The 20,106-nt window shown below is 35.5% G+C and overlaps 3 protein-coding genes across 4 annotated transcripts; all 3 read left to right on the top strand.

The window, feature by feature from the left end:
* The first annotated feature begins 1,339 nt into the window (after window positions 1–1,339).
* Window positions 1,340–5,162, top strand: tppp2 (tubulin polymerization-promoting protein family member 2). 2 transcript variants are annotated; one of them, XM_051108954.1, is made up of 5 exons: window positions 1,340–1,630; window positions 1,962–2,067; window positions 3,170–3,367; window positions 3,490–3,643; window positions 3,722–5,162. In XM_051108954.1, exons 3-5 carry the CDS (start codon window positions 3,171–3,173, stop codon window positions 3,914–3,916), a joined length of 546 nt encoding a protein of 181 aa, XP_050964911.1. In that variant the 5' UTR covers window positions 1,340–1,630; window positions 1,962–2,067; window position 3,170; the 3' UTR covers window positions 3,917–5,162. The 2 variants fall into 2 exon arrangements, with proteins under 2 accessions (XP_050964911.1, XP_050964910.1); XM_051108953.1 differs by lacking the exon at window positions 1,962–2,067 and having other exon boundaries at window positions 1,344–1,630.
* An 88-nt stretch (window positions 5,163–5,250) lies between these two features.
* Window positions 5,251–9,002, top strand: LOC127164846 (complement C1q-like protein 4). Its single transcript, XM_051108951.1, is given in 5 exon segments — window positions 5,251–5,696; window positions 7,676–7,783; window positions 7,874–7,920; window positions 7,922–8,015; window positions 8,282–9,002. Coding segments are annotated over 5 exon segments (684 nt in total). The 5' UTR covers window positions 5,251–5,689; the 3' UTR covers window positions 8,710–9,002.
* Window positions 9,003–14,202: 5,200 nt separating this feature from the next.
* Window positions 14,203–17,414, top strand: LOC127164845 (cerebellin-3-like). Its single transcript, XM_051108949.1, has 4 exons — window positions 14,203–14,387; window positions 14,477–14,653; window positions 14,772–14,903; window positions 16,788–17,414. Exons 1-4 carry the CDS (start codon window positions 14,294–14,296, stop codon window positions 17,087–17,089), a joined length of 705 nt encoding a protein of 234 aa, XP_050964906.1. The 5' UTR covers window positions 14,203–14,293; the 3' UTR covers window positions 17,090–17,414.
* Window positions 17,415–20,106: the final 2,692 nt, after the last annotated feature.

The following is a 20,106-nucleotide window of genomic DNA, read 5'->3' as shown; positions in this document are numbered from 1 at the left end:
GATTTTTTTTAAAAAAAGGCATTTTTATTGAATTTCTCTTCCTTTGATATAGCATGAGGTGAAAATGTTCAGTTTTACTTTGGCATAATCAATGGCACAGTTTAACTCCATGTGGCTCAACCTACCCTCTCACTAGGCTCAGTTAGAGACCACTTTTTTTGGAAAGCGTTACTGTCGTGTGTTTGCTTTAAACACTGCGCAAGTAAAAACAGGCTCAACTCACTCCGCTCTCCCCTATGTTTATATGTAAAGTTATGGTAGATAGTATGTTGAACTTATGTGGTTATTGCAATCATTGTTAATGCCATTAATGTACATCACATTTACAACTGGAATATGACCAAATTTCAATTCTTGTTCATGTACACTCTAAAAATAACACAATTTGAATTTTGTGTCAGTAATTCGTCAGTTTACTGGCATCAGTTTACTGTCGGGGATTTGTTGTGTCAAGTTGCACCGCATCCAGTGTAGACAGCATCAATGATTATAATGGGTTCTACAGTATTTTGTTGCATTGCATCACACCACGCCGCTGACGTCCACTGTAGACACGGTGTAAGATCCCAAAAGGGGGTTTTTGAACCACACTCTTAAAAATAAAGGCCCCAAAGAGGTGTTTTTACAGTGATGCCATAAAAGAACCATTTTTGGTTACCCAAAGAACCTTTCAATAAACAATTTTTAAAAGAACCATTTTGAAGTACATTTTAAAAATCTAAAGAACCTTGTTCCACTATAAAGAAGCTTTAATAGGTTCCATGAATGTTCAAGGTTCTTAATGGAAACATCTATGCCAGTAAGGAATCTTTATTTTTTTAAGAGTGCAATGCAAGGGAAGAACACTTTTGAGTTCCCCAAAAAACCTCTCTGTGAACGATCATTTATAGATCATTTATAATCTGAATAAATCTTTTTACACTATAAAGTACATTTTGTTTAATGGAAAGTTTCCATGAATGTTAAAGGTTCTTCATCGAACCATCAATGCCAATAAATAACCTTTATATTTAAGAGTGTAAACAGTCATTGTTCCATTGTCAGCAACGGTGATCTACTATGAGCGGGTCTTTATCTATATGTGGTTATGTTGTGAGTAAGTGGTGAGTTGCTCAGAGACATTAGACAGAGGTTCCCTGAAGCCATTAGAGCAAATAACATTGAGAGCATCACAGTCTAGAAATGAGTGTGTACGTGTTTGGCTTCACTGTGTAACATCTGAACACTGCTCCACAGAGACTGATGGAAAAGGGTGTGGCAGCAGAGAGAGACAAAAACAAAGACAGAAGGAGAAAAAGAGGAGGAGGAGGGAGAGAGGGCTGAAAGTGAAGGACTACTGTATCTACTCAGCAAAGAGGACAAATGAAAGGGCTAAAGAGACAGAGAAAATCAAACAGCAGGAAGACAAGAGGGCATATGTGACAGAAAGAGAGAGAGGAGCGAGTGATGTCATCATTTGTGCTGGGCTGTGCTCTCTCCTCCCTCCGTCTCACGTCATTGTACGCTCTCACACACACACACATACACTTACCAGGGGCAGAGAGGAAGACAGAGGAACACACACCCACATTCAGCATCCTTTCAGTAGCAGCTTAGCATCCGTATCCAGGATTGTTCACCTCATTGTCAGGTAGGCTGGATCTCACTCTCAATAACACGCACCCATCCGGAAGCGTCTGAAGGACAAACAGGGCTTTATGAATGAGATAGAGTTAGCATGTTTTTATCATACCGTTTTCAAATGATATAGTGCACATGTAGATGCATTATTTAAATATGTACAATAACTACATACAGAATAAAGAAACGTAAGCTCTATTACTTGTTTATCATAGTCCTTTCATTTCTAATAATGCAAGAGTATCAAGCATTTTTGAGTAATTTCGATTTAATCTACTTGTATTTCATTATTCTGTCTATAAAGGTAAGTACAGATGCATATTTATTTATATTTTTTATAGATAAAAGACCCAATACTGGAGAAGGAGATAGAGAGAGTGAGAGAAGAAGCTCAAAGTCAGCGAAAGCTCATTTAGTAAAGTGGACAATTAAATTAAGGCTTTTAGTGTGAGTAATATACATCATGTGCGTGTGTGTGTGTGGTAAATGAGCACAGTATTTTTGAGTATGGAAGATGATGGAACAGCCTGGGAAGGTAATTCTGGGTGTAACCAGCACAAGAACATTACAGCAGCTTTCAATGTTCATAACCAGCAGATATGAATATATGACAATATTAACAAAGCAGTACAGCACTGAGTAAAACAGTAACTACACATTTAAAAAACAATACACAAAGTACACAACTTTGAGTAAAATGCTGAGCAAGTTCATACAGTGGAGTTTTTCCACTAAACAAATAAATCAGTATTTGGCTGCAAATAACCAGGTAAATATGTGACCCTGGACCACAAACCAGTCGTAAGTAGCATGGGAATATTTGTATAATAATTAATACATTGTATCCTTCAAAATTATCGATTTTTCTTTTATGCCAAAAATCATTCAGATATTAAGTAAAGATCCATGAAGTTCCATGAAGATATTTTGTAAATCTCCTACCGTAAATATATAAAAACGTAATTTTTTATTAGTAATATGCATTTCTAAGAACTTCATTTGGACAAAAATATTTTCTCAATATTTAATTTTTTTGCACCATCAGATTCCAGATTTTCAAATAGTTGTATCTCAGCCAAATATTGCCCCCCTAACAAACCATACATAACTGAAAAGCTTATTTACTTATTTACTCAAAAATTGACCCTTATTACTGGTTTTGTGGTCCAGGGTCACATATACACGTTACAATTTTAAAGACTTACAGCTGGAAATATTAAAATCATTATAAAAATTAAAATAAAGCTGAAATTAAATTAGCAACTAACTAAAGTAAAATTAGTTGAAGTTCTAAAACTAAAATGGAAATACTTAGAAAAATAAAAATGACAAAAGCTTAAAAAGTTTCACACTAAATAAACTCACACTAAAATTAAAAACACAACTGAAAATCTAAAAATAACATACAAAAATACTCAAATAACTGCATCAATCAGAAGCCAGGGTTGGAAAGATCAGCTTTATAATATTGGCAAAGCCATAAAACATCTGTGTTCCATTTTCCATATTTCTTTAAAATTTTCACTTTCTCTCATGCTTGATCTGACAGGATGGCTGAAGGTTCGGGTGAGGTATCACTGGCAGATGTTGAGATGGCTTTTCACAAATTTGCAATTCATGGAGACACCAAAGCGACAGGAAAAGAGATGAACGGGAAAAACTTTGTTAAGCTGTGTAAGGACTGCAAGGTCATCGATGGCAAAAGTGTGACCAGCACAGATGTGGACATTGTCTTCAGCAAAGTCAAGTACGATTATCCTCACAATAACTGATAGAGAACAGCTTTTCCCTAAATGCTGTGCGTCACAATAGACGCACCCATGACTAAACCTAAGGATGTGCTGTTTTGTGCCTGCTTATGTGTTTTAGAGTTAAATCAGCACGAGTCATCACATTTGAGCAGTTCATCCAAGCCATGGCTGAGCTGGCTACAAAACGTTTTAAAGGGAAGAGCCAAGAAGAGGCAGTACAGCTTCTCTACGGTCTCATTGCAGGCAAAGAACCTGCCAACGTTGGTGTCACTGTGAGTACCAGCCAATCAAAACAGTCTGTTGAGCAATAAGCATGTACAATAACCATGGATAATCTCTTTCTTTCACAGAAAGTGGCAAAAGCCTCTGCTGTGGACAGGTTAACAGACACCAGCAAGTACACTGGTTCTCATAAGGAGCGCTTTGATGAGTCGGGAAAGGGAAAAGGCCGTGTGGGGAGGGAAGACATCCCTGACAGCAGTGGATACGTTTCGGCATACAAAGGCGAAGGCTCCTACGACAGCAAAGTAAAAGAGAACGAATGAAGGGAAGGGATGAAAGGAAAAGAATGCTTTATGCATGACATAATGAGCATATGTGTGAAGTCTTCCTGGTTTTATTTCAGCAGCTGGGTCGTGGCTTGTCTGCAAAAACATACCCCTGGCTAAAAGCTTGCACGAAAACCAATGTCTTTATCATTTTTGCACTCATGAGTACTTCACAGTTAATGATCTACTGCCATTATAAATCATAAACACCCTTTGGCGAGGCTTGTGTTTGTTATTTTTTTACACTGGTTCTTACTGCCATGTAGCGACCTGCCTGTCTGTCCATACCTGCTAGCTACCTGAAAAACAGTGATTTGGATCCCAGGGAATACATATCTTGAATACAAGCAATCTTAGACAAAAGCTGCTGCCAAATTTTTTTAGTGAGACATTCAACACTCAAAACAATACTCCTTTAAAAATAAGCAACAGCTTAGAGTTGACAGATGTGGGGTCATACACTAATCTAAAAGTCATCATGTTGCTCATTTTTCGTGTAATGTTTGCCGTTCATAAAATCAATATTTTTTTTATATTTAAGACTAAATAAAACCAAATAATAACATGAAAATAATAAAATAATAAAAATGAAAACTGTAATCATTTACTCACTCTCATGTCCTTCCAAATCTGATTTTTTTTTCTACTGTGAAACAAGATTTTTTTTTAAAAAAAAAAATTGTCCTAGTGTCAATTGTCACCAAACAGTTTGGTTACCAACATTCTTCAAAATATTTCGATTCTGTGATGTACAGAAGTAAGTTGTACTCCCTGTAAAAAAACACAAACACAATTTGTTGAGTCAACTTAATCTGTTACCCTACGTAAAAGCTGGGTTTGTTACCCAGCTGCCTTAAAATTTTAAGTTCAACTCAACTCAAATATATAAGTTGTCACTTAGTACAACTTAGCATTTGAAGTTGACTAAACTTTTTTGAGTTGACTGAACTTAAAATTTTAATGGCAGCCAGGTAACAAATTATTTTAAGTTGACTCGACAAATTGTTTTTTTTTTTTACAGTGTACTGGTTTGAAACGACATGAAGGTGAGTAAATGACAGAATTTTCTTTTTTGTGTGAACTATCCCTTAAAGTGCTGCTTTCTCTCTGCTGAGGTTAATATTTTGCTGGCTAAATGAGCTTTATTGTGTGCTATTTGAGCTTTTTGGCTTTGTTGCACTGAGATCTCTATCAGGCTGTAAACACTGAACTGAGTCGACTCAAATAAAGTCAAATAAAGAAACGCCATGTGGGAATACTTTACTTAAATTACAGCACACATTATTGTGATTTTTTTTTTTTGTATCATCTCTGACTGTGTTGTATTGTAGACAGGTGTGGTGTGTTTTTTGAATAGCTGTTTTGGGACTTCAATCAATAAGAAACAGAGATCCTTTCCTGGGAAAGTGCATGCCTGATTGCTCAGAAAAGATAGCAGCTCGAAATTTTTGCGTTTAGTTTCATCACATGTCATGTCTTTGATGCATGTCATTGTGTGGCTGTATAATCTAAAGCTCAGTGGGGTTTTGTATTTCAGTGCATCTGAGGAAAGTCAGAGTCACAGGGGCTGATTTCCCCCTTGTTGTAGTTTTTTTTTTTTTCTTATATTACTGATGTAAAGCTTCTCTTCACAAACACAAACCTGAGTATCCCTCCTTGAATACAGGAGGAGGAGTGCCGCCAGGATATAAAGCTGAACATAATACAGACTCCAATTTTCACTCACTTCAGCTGAGACTCAAAAGGCAGAAACAGAAACAGCTGTGAAATATGAAAGGTGAGAAAATAATCTCTGCTTCTGTAAATATTTATTATGATAGTAAAAGTCTAACCAACAAACCTGACAGATCGTTGCACCTTGTAATTTTGAATAATATTTATTTTCTTAATATTTTATTTTATCTGAAATGTTATTCATTTTTATTTATGTACATTTTACTTATTACATTTCATTTATTACAAACTATTCTAAAACAAGTCTATCTGAAACACAGATGTTACAGAAAGAGCATTTTATTAATTAAAAAAAAAAATTAACAAAAACTTTTATAATATACTAAATAATACATTTTAATAAATTGTATTTTTAAAACAAATTGAATATTTAAAATATAATATTGTACAATATATGTGTGTATATATATATGTCTGTGTGTGTATATATATACATATATATATATATATATAATATTCTGGTTTATACACATGGGTTAAAATGCTGGGTTAAAAGCAACCCAATACTGGGTAAATGTTAGACAGAACACATGCTAGGTTATTTTGACCCAGCTGGTTGTGTTAAATGTTTTTACCAAACATTATTTTAATAATGTTTAATAACTTCATAAAAATTATTATATTGCTGGCTTAACATGGACTGGAACTGCTAAAAACACACACAGAAAATTACTAGCAATAATCAAAAGGTGAACATTCATTATTAAGCAAAGAACACATGGACAAAATACAAGACAATTTGAATTTATTTGATAAATAATACAGCATAGTTTACAATATTACATACATTTAAACTGGTTTTACAAGCATTTTAAACATAAGAAATGTAACATTTAAAAGCATTTTAATTTTAAAGTATTCAACGGTTCTCTGTAATCGCTTTTTACCAAAATAGCGCTAATTCTCGTGCTGGTGTGCCACATAAATCTGAGCTGGAGAAGGGCTGCTGTTCGCCAGGATAGCTGCAAACTTCAGACCAAGGCCTCACGTTTCACTCCAAAACCTGCCCATAAACAAACAGTACTGACATTAGAGAACATATTTTAACATCAAATTAAATGAAACTCAGTACTATAACAAATAAAATCCATTTATTTTATGCAAGGCAAAAGGCGTTTCCATCATGCGAAATGATCGCTGCTAATGCAGCTGACTGATATCTCGTCCTTATGTTGCGTTGTGTAAAATAATACAATTTAAAGCAAAGTAAAGACTTTATAAATGAAATAAAATGTATACAAACCTTTATTTTGCTGAAGAAGTGCACCAAATCAGCAGCGCTGAGAACCACTCTCTCCTATAGGACTCAAAAAGCCCATGCTCTGACTGTAACTCAGCAGCTGGGTTGTTTCGTCCAGGACAGGCTCAACCAGCGGTTGGGTAGAAAAAAAAATAACCCAGCGTTGAAAATGATCCAGCAACTTAGTTACAGAAAACCCAGCACCTGGTTAAAAAATATTTTAAATAACCCAATAAAATGACCCAACAAGTTGAACCCAGCATTTGGGTTTAAAAAAATAACCCAGCATTTTAGTCAACATCTGAAGTGGATCAAAAAAGTTCATCAAAGTAGTCCTAAGACAAGAACAGGTATTGTTTTGGTTTTAGGACAACTTTGATGAAAAGTTTTGATCCACTTCAAATGTTGACTACTATATTATGTTAAATATTAGCGGGCCTTGATGGAATCTGCAGACTTTTTTTTTTTTTCAGATTTTGTAGAATAAATCTGTGTAATACTACAGAATCAATTTAAATTTAGCAAAATGTTTAATAGAGCTGAGATTATGGCACTCTTATTGGCAGCCAAAAGAATGGTTAAATTAGCTAACATAAACAAATTGGAAATCTGCAGACAGATTCCATGTGGGCCTAGTAATACGTGACAAGTTTTTATACAATTGTTCTGTTTTCATGAACCATAGAGCGTAAACCAAACTGACTCAGTGCCATACAGACTGTTTAATGGTATCACAATAGTCATGACAGAATGTTATTACCCTCTGTGAACAATTTAATCAGGAAAAGGTGTTGTGCTGTTCTTTGTGTTGCCGCTGGTGCTGGGCCAGGAAAGGACCTTCAGCTGGGACGGGCCAGGAGAGCAAACCCTTGCTCCAGATCCCATCAACCGTAAGTCTTTGCAAGTCTCCCTAAAAATAGAATATGAAATACACCAAAATGTAAAGCTAGACATCATGTTCTTTATTGCTCTCTCCTTAGCGTGCCTGACTGACGAGAACTCATGTGGTTGTTGCTTGATGCAGAAGAAAAAAATGGGAGTTAGAACAATATATCAACTCCAGTATGAATTCACTGGAGGATTTGCTGGCCAAAGCACAAAACACACTAAAAAACATCAGAGGTAAACACACTCATACACACAAACACACATATATCTTCACCTCTAGCTCAAAGGAAAAATAGATCTATTGATCTTTATTCAATATCCCTTATTAAATTTAGAGAGGGGATATTTTATATACTCTAAGTCTAACTAAGGCAAAATAAAAGCATGAGAAGTTTCCTAGTACTTACAAACTAAACAGGCAAAAAAAACATTATGTTGGCTAGAAATAACTGCATCTAATCTTTTTGCCATATTTTGTGTCATTTTCACGTTACCTTTAGACAATCGAGTGGCGTTTTCGGTGGGTCTAACTGACAGGAGACGTTGCATTGGTCCGTTGAGGACGGCGACAAATGTGATCTATCAAAGCATCTTCATCAACATTGGAGAGGCCTATAACTCATCCACTGGTGTGTTCACGGTTCCACGGTCTGGCGTGTACAACCTGGCATTTACTGTGTTTAGTGATGCAGGCTCACCGGGTGCAGCGCTGGCCGTCTGTGTCAGTATCAGAAGGAATAGTGTGGCTCTAGCTGCACTTAGGGAGATTTATGATCAAGACCAGGAGGATCAGGCCACTGCCGTCCTACTTGTGCAGCTCAGCGCAGGGGACCGTATTACCATCAGTCTTCAGGCTGGCTGCTGGATCTGTGATGATCAGAATCACTATAACACATTTAGTGGTTTTCTGCTGTATGCTACAGAGTGAAGCAAACAAACACACACATACACACGCTTTAAAAGCTGTATTAGAGAGAAGCTCTTATAAATGCAGTGGTTTTCATACAAAGATCAGAAATTCTATGCCTAAATCTCGCAAACTTGTTGACATTATTAGATTTGCAGCAAAACATGATTTGGTAAATGTATGAGGATTAGTGAAAACCAATAAAACCTTCAATAGGTTTTACAATATTTTTTTTTTTTTTTAATATTTGACACTGAACCAAATAAACAAACCTAGAAACACACACGCATATGGATTGTAAAATAAAATGGATTGCAAAAGGCACACATGTTGAACTAACATTAATAAAATGTTGTCATGAAAAACAAAATTTTGTGTGGCTATTTAACTTGTCTTTCTCTTTAATTATTGTAAACTAAATTTATAGATTACTGAAAAGAGGTGTTCTACCATCGAAAGGGGAGGTGCAACCAAAAATCAAAAAGCCATGTCAGGTGCAGCATTCACTCTTGAAGAGATCAAACTTGATTGGTTAAAATGATGTTTTGGCCATTATTAAGGCCTTCATCAGACATCTGTAAACTAAATGTAAAAAGGTATTATATTATATATTGTAAACATAATATACATATATTGTATGAGTTTTTTTTGTTTTTTTTGTTTTTACAATTAACAATGGACAATTCCGAGAGAAAAAAAAATTGTCACTGATGGAGTTTGAGGTCCTTGACTTGACATTTTCATCTTTGGCTTGCTTAGTTGGGGACACATGATAATACTGGCAATATCATATTATATTATATTATATTTTGGTGTATTTCATATTGCTGAGAACTTCATATTACTACGATTTTTAAGTAGGCTTGCAAATACTTACTGATGGGATCTGGAGCAAGGGTTTGTCCTGGTCCGTTCCAGCTTTTCTATTCTATTCTATTCTTATGTCGTGAAATTCAGCTCATTCCATAATTTGATGGACTTTACACAGTTACTGAACCTAACTGAACTGATTCCAGCTAAATAATGACTGTTTACTTTTGTCTTTTTACAGATGCTGTACAGCAGAATTGAATTTTGTTTGCATTATTTAATTACTGTTTTCTTGTTTGGCACTGTAAAGCTGCTTTGAAACTATCTGTATTGTATAAAGTGCTAGATATATATATATATATATATATATATACACTGCCCTCCAAAAGTTTGGAAATGCCCTAGAAAAGTGGGGTTTTGGACAATATTGGCATGAATCCTTTTTCATTTGTGATAATTTTGCACTGATAAGAGACAGCACAAACTTCGAAAACATATTTTATTACATAAACAGTTTATACATAGAAAAAAAATAAATTTTTGATTCATCAAAATATCCACCATTAGCAACTATTACAGCTCTGCATAATCTGGGCCTAAATTCATTGTATTCTAAAGTTAATTGGCATTCAATTGTTGAAGCTATTAAGGTGTGCTGACCCAAAAATCTTTCAAAAACCTGGGCCAAGTTTAAACCAGTAACCAGGCATCACAACTGGCAAAGGGGCATGTCTGACTTTGACATGTATATATTGCCTTTATTATGTAATCAAAATGAAAATTATTATTGCTGGTCTTCAATGATAATGTCAAGTTACTTTAATGTATTTGCACCAAAAATGATGAAAAAAAAGAATTGATTTTGCTATTGTCCCAAACCACACTTCGCCAGGGGTGTTTCCAAACTTTTGGAGGACAGTGTGTGTATATATATATAAGGGTGATTTGACTTGACAAGCCAACTATTCATATTCATATTCATCAGTATTTTATTATTAGAAATAATAATTTAACTAAATATTATAATACTATTATATTACTTGTAGTAAAAAATGCTGGGTTAAAAACAAATATGGATCTGCACCGATATCCTTGTGGGGAGCACGCTGACATACAATGCTGTTGCACTCCGGGCGTCCTGTGTGAATCCTTGACTCGAGGACCTTTTTATATATATATGGATAAACCCAGCGATTGGGTTGTTTTGACCCAGCGGTTGGGTTAAATGTTTAACCCAGCCTTCTGGATAGTTTTATTTAAATGTTAGAAATTAACATTTATTAATATGTTCAATACATTAATGTTTATTAATAAGTTGAATAAAGAACAATTCATTTTTTTTTTTTATTGCTTATTAATAATTGTTCACCTTATGATTATTGCCTCTAGATTATTGCCTCTTAAATTTACAGCATATTTTGCGTTTATTTTAAGCCAGCCATATTGTAATTTTTAAACAATAGTTAAGTTAAATAGTACTATCCAGAAGGATGGGATGAACATTTAACCCAAACGCTGGGTTTTTCTATATTTCACGTAGCATTTTTTGTGTAATATTATATTATTTTTTATATACTTAATTTGTCTATAAACTAGCTTATATCCTTGTATATCAGTGTATACATCAGACATTCCACTACATAATGTAATATGTGACCCTGGAATACAAAACCAGTCATAAGTAGCACAAGTATATTTGTAGCAATAGCCAAAAATAAATTGTATGGGTCAAAAGTATCATTAGGTTATTAAGTAAAGATCATGTTACATTAAGATATTTTGTAAATTTCCTACCATAAATATATCAAAACTTAATTTCTGATTAGTAATATGCATTGCTAAGAACTTCATTTGGACAAGTTATATTTTCTCAATATTTCTCAATATTCCAGATTTGCAAATAGTTGTATCTCAGACAAATATTGTCCTATCCTAACAAACCATACATCAATGGAATAAATGGAATGGAATAAATTTTCAGTGACCCATATGACTGGTTTTGTGGTCCAAGGTCACATAAAATATAAATATAATATAGGCCTAGTTTTATATAGTATAAAAGTTTGAAATTTGTTTAAATTTGTTTGTTATACATAACTAAGTTACTCTCATTTCCTATTTCATGAACCTTAATAAAACCAAACCCAGAACACCCAAACACATAATACATCCGATCTCACTAAGGAACAAACAAATTCTGACCCAATGAAAATCAGGCTGTTGATACACCCATAACTGATAATATCAGCCAGTTCTTCACACAAACAAAAACACATGTGCAACCAGAGCCAGCTGACCTACTGATACTGTCTTTCTCTGTTTTATTTGTTGTCACCATCTCATAACACACAGACATTGAGGAGTTCAGTTCAGGGAGACATCTGAGAGTGCTTTGCACTTCCTTGGGATTTTACATCAGAGCAGCTATAGAATATGTACAAATACACTCACCCAAACACACACTCATACAGATGCACAACGACTGATGGCCATCAGGGTGGGACTGCCCTCTGCGTCTGACATCAACGCTAATGAAAACTATAAGCACCAATAATTAACAGAGCAGATATCATTGCTCTCACACCTCCTCACACAGTGATTGAGAAGGACTCTTCAAAAGTTCAAAGCCAGTCTTGAGTGTTTAACAGGTGTTTTTGCCAATAAGTCATTGTTAAGCTGTGAACTTAACAGGATCTGAAGAAAACTAAGCGCCGCCAAAAACAACAAAGCTGTTTTGACTGAAGAAAAAGGTTACATTTGGTCACAGAAAAGGTGAGTATTTTAAAGAATATGTGAGTATACATGGAGAATTTTCCTATGCAGACCGGAAACAGCTACTTAGATTCACAGCAGAAGCTTTCTCACAAAAATCACGGCAAGGTTAAATTGTGGGCAAGGTTAAATTGTGTTGATGACAATTAAATAAACTGTACAATTCAGTTACCATAAATGACTAAAAGTCTAGCAAGATTTTGAATATCCCACTGCAAATAAATGTGGAGAACCGAAAACCATTTGAAAGATTTTGTGTTTAGAAAATCGGCTAATTAAATCACATCATTTCAGTCTGTTTCAGCTCAAAGTGACAGTTGTTTCTAATCAGGACTTGGTACCCTGACCTGAAGTGAATCTTGTTTCTCAAACTGAGCTGTGAGCTCAAAGCTGTAACAAAATAGCTCAAAATGTTTTATATTAAAAGTTCAGGCTGAAGTGTAATTTTTCATTGTCAAAAAACTTCCTCCGATCATGGCTTAAAAATGCAGAAAGAGCTACGTTTGTAGACTGCTCAAACTGTTTGAACAGCCCGACACAGTAACACAGGCTCAACCCAACGGCATGAGTTTGGGGTGGGACTGGGGCGTATCCCCATCTTATATTCGTCATCTGCTTTATTGCTGACAATTGACTTTTGTTTGCCAAAATGGATTGCAGATAAGTACAATGCAAGAAACCAATGCAAACAATTCTTTGCATGAGTGAACTGTCTGAACAAGTTAAACTAAGTCACAAACTTCTTTGACCAGTTGTATCAAAAGAGTGATTAATCTGCAAAAAAGGCTTTGTTAGTCCTGCTTCTAAACTGATAAAACTAAGCTGACAGAAAACAAACATGACGATTGCTTAAATATTATAAGTAAACAGAGTTTCTCTAAGCTCTCAGGTCAGTATATGGGAATCTTCATTGTCAGACAAACATTTAGCAGTAATATCAAAGCCTATGGAATACCCAACACCTGTCACTTTTTGAAAGGGGAAAGATGCAACGCTTATTATGGCCGCGAAGCCCCTCCTTCTTAATAAAAGAGCCAATCGATGATTAGTAAAGTAAGCGTGTCGCTGCAGCTGCTGTCATAAGTCCCGGTTGCTACAGTCAGTGTTCTGAGATGCTGCGCATGCGCAGATCTAACCTGAAAAATAAGCTTTTTTTAGCGCTATTGGAGAATAAGGAACTATATTTATGAGGCAGTTCTTGTCAGATTTCATTGGTGATTTCAAATATGAAATTTAATCGTGAGCTTGGTGAACAGTTTTGGAGAATTTAATGTTTCCCCATTCAAAGAGATAGGAGCTGCACTTGCCTGCCTGAGAGGCGTTTCAAAGATGGCCGGCGAGTGAAATTACTTGCCTTAAAGGAGAAGTCCACTTCCAGAACAGTTTACAAATAATTTACTCACCCCCTTTTTGAAGTTGAGGGAGAAAATAAGGTCAGAGTTTTTCGACATACCCCAACTGTCTTTAGCCAGAGTACGCAGAGTTCAAGGACTGCAAGGCAAGACGAGTGTTTGAGAATATTAAGTATTTAAATTATATTTTTTTTAATGTAACTAACCGATCGTTTTGCTAGATAAGACCCTTCTTCCTTGGCTGGGATCGTTTACAACCGCATTTGAGATCGTTTGAAGCCGCATTTAAAGTTCAAAATCGGGGCACCATAGCAGACCATTATATGGAGAAAAATCCTAAAATGTTTTCCTCAAAAAACATAATTTCTTTACGACTGAAGAAAGAAAGACATGAACATCGTGGATGACAAAGGGGTGAGTAAATTATTTGTAAATAGTTGTTCTGGAAATGGACTTCTCCTTTAAAGGGACTTTGGTAATATGAGCCACAGTAAATGGTGACGTCTCTGGGCGGGACTAAGGGAGTGTTCGTGAAACCAGAAAAACTTTTTTTTGCAATTCCATTTCAGTTGGTCGCCCTAGTTTTCACAGATTGTAAAAAGGCAACTTGTGTTTCTTGTGAATCTTGTGTTTGCAGCTGTCTATGTTTTTAAGCACTGCTGGATGTGAAGATGAATACCGCAGTCATCAGTGTGTGTGTGATGGTTGTGCTGTTTATCACCAGAGAGACAGCCAGCATTTCCCCAGAACTGGAAGTAGCAGCAAGTTCGTTTAAGACTCTGAGTCTGAATGTTTCATTTTCCTCTCTCTTCTCTAACTACATGGTACTGACCCCTCGTCCATCTCTCTTTCAGATGCGTGGCAGGGCTCTCTGCCATGTGGAGGCTGGAACTGTGAATGCACAGCTAGGCAGCAGAGCTGCTGTTGTGCAGCTGCGCAGATGGATGAACTTGAGGACCAAATGTTCACTCGCCTCTTAAACATCTTTACTGCACTTTCAGAGCTTAAGACAGACATTGAGCAGATCACAGGTCACTCCACTCTTTTACCAGAGATCCAGTGATGTTTATATGATATGACACAACATTTTACATGTGAATCTGAAATCTTATTTTTCAAAAGCTTGTGTTTTTCTGTTTGTCATTGCAGCTTGTAGGGGGGTTGCATTTACCGCGAGTATGTCTCAGATGTTTGGATGTTTTGGCCCCTTTACTTCCGATTTTCCCATTCCTTATAGCAATACCACACTTAACCATGGCAATGGATACAATTCTGCGCTAGGTACAAAATACACTCTCTCTCTGAGTCAATCAACAAAGCTTCTCTGGAATGACTGTTAAAAAAACTAGACTTCCAAAGAGTACTTACAGTAGTACTACAATAGAATATACAAAACATAAATAAATAAAACAAATTTCAAAAAAAAAAAAATAAATAAATAAATAAATCCCATAGGCTGTGAAGGGGAAAATAGAAAAGGGACAAGGCTAAATAAATAAATAAATGTTAAATAAAAAATGTAGTGAACTTAAAATTAGAACAGATAAATAAACACAACAGTCAATTTTTTATATGTTGCAAAAGCAAAATTTGGAACAAAAATAGAATATGCTCAAAAAAACATCACACACACATACACACACACATTTTAGTACTTCAGTATTATTAATATAGCATTATAGTATTTAAGATTTTGATTTAGCTTTTATTCTTATATAGTCTGTATTTCAATTTAGTTTAAGTTTTAAAGTTTTGTTAATTTTTCACTTGCATTATTTTCAAAAATATCTCTACTGTTGCTTCAGTTTTTTTTTTTTTTTTTTTCAGTTTTAGTAATTTTAGCTTTATTTCAATTAGCTGCCATGACTATTTGGAATAACAACAACAATAGCACAAATGATCTTAATGTTTAGTTTTTTCCCTTATTAATAATATTTTTTGTTTAAAAAATAAGAAAATAATGATTCGATATCCAAATTATTCCAAAAGATTCCAAATCCCAAATTATTAATTCTAAGAGTGTTACAAATCTATTGTTGCCACCATGCATCAAATGGACAAATACTTTAATACATTTTAAAATATGTTTTATTTTATTTTTAAATATGTTATTATTTAGAATAAATAAATCAAGAAATACACTAATAACATTTTTTAAAGAACAAACGAATGTTAAACAAATGTAGTAACTTGGTATATGCTGCACACATATGGGATTATTTTTGTGCCAATAAGAATGAACGTAACTTTATAAAACTGAACGTAACTTTCCAAGAAACGATCAAAAATATGCCACTGCAAAAGAAGAAAAACACAATGAAAATGAAAAAATGAACTCAGTCGCACGAATTTAACATGCTCTTCAAATATGCTTCATTCTTTGTTAATGATTTTCAAAGAATCGTTTTCGCGAATCATGGATTCTGAATGCGTTGCCACAGCTTTTGTTTATATTAAGTATTAATGTTATTAGTATTTCACCTACGGTCGTCTCTTAGTTTCTAAAGATGAGCTCCCAGGAGAGACACGGAGTGGCATCATCTTCCACCTCAGCTTGTCCCTCAAGGCAGCTTGAAGTTCGTGTTGCTAAAGTAACGTTAATCAATAACATCGATAAAAGTTTTATTCATGTACAGTGTGCAACAGTTCTGATAGTTTCTATAAACAAAGCACGACGTATTGCACACCGCAACAACTTTCCAATATGTGCGCCACCGTCACCGTCACCGTCCGTGCTTCCAGGTCAGAGAGCAACTGTCCATCAAAAGCTCATTAGCCAATCAGAGTAGATCGCTGTTAAGCCCGCCCCCACGAGAGGTTTGTGCCAAAACAGCAAACGAAAATTTGCGAAGCGTAAGCGAAAGCTGTGTCAACGCATTCAGAATCCATGATTCGCGAAAACGATTCTTTGAAAATCATTAACAAAGAATGAAGCATATTTGAAGAGCATGTTAAATTCGTGCGACTGAGTTCATTTTTTCATTTTCATTGTGTTTTTCTTCTTTTGCAGTGGCATATTTTTGATCGTTTCTTGGAAAGTTACGTTCAGTTTTATAAAGTTACGTTCATTCTTATTGGCACAAAAATAATCCCATACACACACCACATATGCATATTCTATAAAAATGCACTTAATAAATCTGTGTGTGACTCATTCACACACAGGTATCTTCACGGCTCCTTGTGCGGGCGTCTTCTCCTTCAGTCTAACGGTGTACTCAAACAAAGGATCTGAAGGACAGCGATTGTACCAGCGGGTGGCGCTAGTGAGACAGGGACGTGCTGAGGTCGCTACGTGGGAGGACAACCGGGAGGATGCAGAAGACAGCGCCACACAAACGGTCCTGTTCAATCTCAGAGCTGGAGAGCAGGTTTACGCACAGCTCATGTCTGGCAGAGAAATCTGTGGGGACATATGGGGCCGAAACATCTTTAGCGGATACTTACTTTATCCTGCTGAGAGCTAAAACAGCACCACAGAGCTGCATACGCATTCAAACATACACACAGACAGTGATGTTATCGTTATGTTCAGTAGAATAAACTAAGATTTGTGAAGACAAAATCATTGCTATGACCTCTGTAAAAGACACTTAGTTTCACAGACAAGGCTTTAAGTCCCACACTAAAATAAGTCTGAGCTGTTTCAACTGAAAGAAACTTACACTAACTGATCTTAAAATATATCAGTGCCTTTGTTTTGTCTCAAGATGCACACCAGTAATGTTTTTTCAAAGGCACAGTTATGAAAATTAGTTAAATGTCCTAATTAAACTATGGCCTAATCCTGATTTAGTCTAAGCCCTGTTTGTGAAACCAGGCCACAGACGTCTTGTCACTCCCAGAAATACTCAGACAAACATTTATCATACAGTGGTATAACAAGTTTTTTTTTTTTCACACAGCTGCAGGCTCACTTTATCAATGCTGAATAAACGGAAAAAAAAAAAACAAAAAACTTTTGAACAGTAGTGTAGTAAACTCATCATTTGTGTGTGAATGTGTAAGTGAGAGAGAGGAACTCCACCCAAAGCCACGATTATCTCATCTCACATCAGACCAGTGAACGACACACACCTTTGTTAGGCCTCTGCCACTGATCAATCTAAACTCAGCTTAGACCTCACTTCACAGTCAGTTACATGATTTCCAACATCAGACACTAACTGTCTGTATTTCATTATTTCATTAATCCGACAATATAATCAAGTGTGACAACCGCATGCATTTAAAAGCAGGAGTCTCCTAAATTATAGTTTGTGTGTGTATTTAACAAAGCTCACTCTCGAAATTGCAGTGACTATCATCATTGTAACTGTAGCCATAGGCGGAGAGTGTGTAAGGCTGGGCGAGCCATAGCCTTCCCCTGGCTTTGGAAAGGAAATTAACAGTTCATTAGTTATAATAGTTTTTAGAAGACTGAAATCAGTGATGTTCTTTGATGATGTAATGGTTCTTCAGATGTTTCAGATGTTTAAATGTACAGACTACTGGATGAAACCTGATTACTCTACTTTTAAAGCATAAAATTGATTTAAACCCATAATATTCACATACACAGTTCATAGGGAACATATTACAATAGCCCTACAGTTGCAGCATGAAATACTATTTAAACCTATAACATTTTATATTTACGTATTTTATCCCACAATTCTGACCTTTTTTCTCACAATTGTAAGTTTATATCTTGTATTTCAGACTTTATAGCTCGATTTAACTCAACAATAGTGAGTTCATTCTAAGGGGGGAAAAAAAAGCCAGAAGTGTGGGATATAAACTCACAAGAGAGAATGATGAGTTGATTTTTCTTCAGAATTGTGAGATTTTAAAATATGAACTCAAATTTACCTTTTTTATACTTTTAATCGATGTTTTCCATAGACTGCTACTTGAAAACTGTCATTTTCTGCCACCAAATAGTCTCTGCCCACAAAAAAACTAACAAAAAACAAAACGTCATCACTGTTTGCAAACTCCACATTGGTCTATTGAACTGTGTGTGTACAGAACAAGCATTTATTCTGAATTTTGCTAGTGTGTGTACATGGTCATAGTCTTTTTTTTTTATTTTTTACTGCAGATAGTGTTAACGTTTTCCAACCCAGGATCATCTGATATCAGACTCTGTCATCCCATAAATCCCCAATAAAAGAATACTAGATTTTTTTTCAGTAAAACTGAGAAAAACTTTCCATGTTTAGAAATACACTTGAAATATTTAGAATATTTTCAACAACCCCCTGCACGGAATTCTGGACTTATTAGAAGTTTTCATGTTGCACTTAAAGGAAAAATCCACTTCCAAAACAAAGATTCACATATAATGTACTCACCCCCTTGTCATCCAAGATGTTCATGTCTTTCTTTCTTCAGTCGTAAAGAAATTATGTTTTTTGAGGAAAACATTTCTGCATTTTTCTCCATATAATGAACTGATGTGGTGCCCAAATTTTGAACTTCCAAAATGCAGTTTAAATGCGGCTTCAAACGATCCCAAATGCGGTTGTAAATGATCCCAGCTGAGGAAGAAGGGTCTTATCTAGCGGAACAATCGGTTATATACAATTTAAATACTTTTTAATCTCAAACGCTCATCTTGCCTTGCTCTCCCTGAACTCCATTCTGACTCAAGTTAGGGTTATCTCCACCTTTAGGATATGTCGAAAAACTCCAATCATATTTTGTCTCTCAACTTTAAAAATCATTTCAAAATCATCCTACATCGCTGCAGAAGTACCGACCCAGTCTTTACAAAGTGAACATGCAAAGAAGACCAAACACCCTTAACAAAAAAGCTAAAACAGCGATATAGAACGATTTTGAAGTTGAGGGAAAACATGAGATGGGAGTTTTTCGACATACCCTAACTGTCATGAACCGGAACAAAAACAGTCCAGGCAGAGTAAGATAAGACGTAACCGATCGTAATGCGAGATAAGACCCTTCTTCCTCAGCTGGGATCATTTCCAACCGCATCTGGGATAATTTGAAGCCGCATTTAAACTGCATTTTGGAACTTCAAACTCAGGGCACCATATCAGTCCATTATATGGAGAAAAATACAGAAATGTTTTTTCTCAAAAAGCATCATTTCTTTACGACTGAAGAAAGAAAGACATGAACATCTTGGATGACAAGGGGGTGAGCACATTTTATGTAAATCTTTGTTTTGGAAGTGGACTTATCCTTTAACCCCAGGTTATCACTGTTTTTTTACCCAGGGTTATGAAACCCTTAGGGTTAGTAGGGTTAGCATAACTTTTGAGATGTTAAGCCTACGTTTGCTTTGCCAGACTTGTACAATGTGAAACAATGAAGTGTTAGAATGTTACAGCTAGACATTTAGCCACAGACAATCACATGCCTCATAATCACATGCTTTGACAGTCACAAAAACACATATAAACAGTTTTTGAAAAATGTCAAATAGTGACAGAAAATGTGTCTATTGGACTGAAGAAGAGACTACCTTATTCCTACG

Source organism: Labeo rohita, chromosome 5 (assembly GCF_022985175.1).
Source record: "Labeo rohita strain BAU-BD-2019 chromosome 5, IGBB_LRoh.1.0, whole genome shotgun sequence".
Taxonomy (NCBI): Eukaryota; Metazoa; Chordata; class Actinopteri; order Cypriniformes; family Cyprinidae; genus Labeo; species Labeo rohita.
The sequence above is the reverse complement of the archived record's forward strand: the minus strand, read 5'-3'. Positions and strand labels throughout refer to the sequence as shown.

What these genes read in the sequence shown, in the direction of transcription:
- tppp2 (XM_051108954.1), top strand. Translation starts at nt 3,171, where the DNA reads ATGGCTGAAGGTTCGGGTGAGGTATCACTGGCAGATGTTGAGATGGCT. An exon ending in ATTGTCTTCAGCAAAGTCAA is followed by an intron (nt 3,368 to 3,489) that starts GTACGATTATCC and finishes TATGTGTTTTAG; the next exon opens with AGTTAAATCAGCACGAGTCA. An exon ending in CTGCCAACGTTGGTGTCACT is followed by an intron (nt 3,644 to 3,721) that starts GTGAGTACCAGC and finishes TTTCTTTCACAG; the next exon opens with AAAGTGGCAAAAGCCTCTGC.
- LOC127164845 (XM_051108949.1), top strand. Translation starts at nt 14,294, where the DNA reads ATGAATACCGCAGTCATCAGTGTGTGTGTGATGGTTGTGCTGTTTATC. An exon ending in AGAACTGGAAGTAGCAGCAA is followed by an intron (nt 14,388 to 14,476) that starts GTTCGTTTAAGA and finishes TCTCTCTTTCAG; the next exon opens with ATGCGTGGCAGGGCTCTCTG. An exon ending in TGGATACAATTCTGCGCTAG is followed by an intron (nt 14,904 to 16,787) that starts GTACAAAATACA and finishes ATTCACACACAG; the next exon opens with GTATCTTCACGGCTCCTTGT.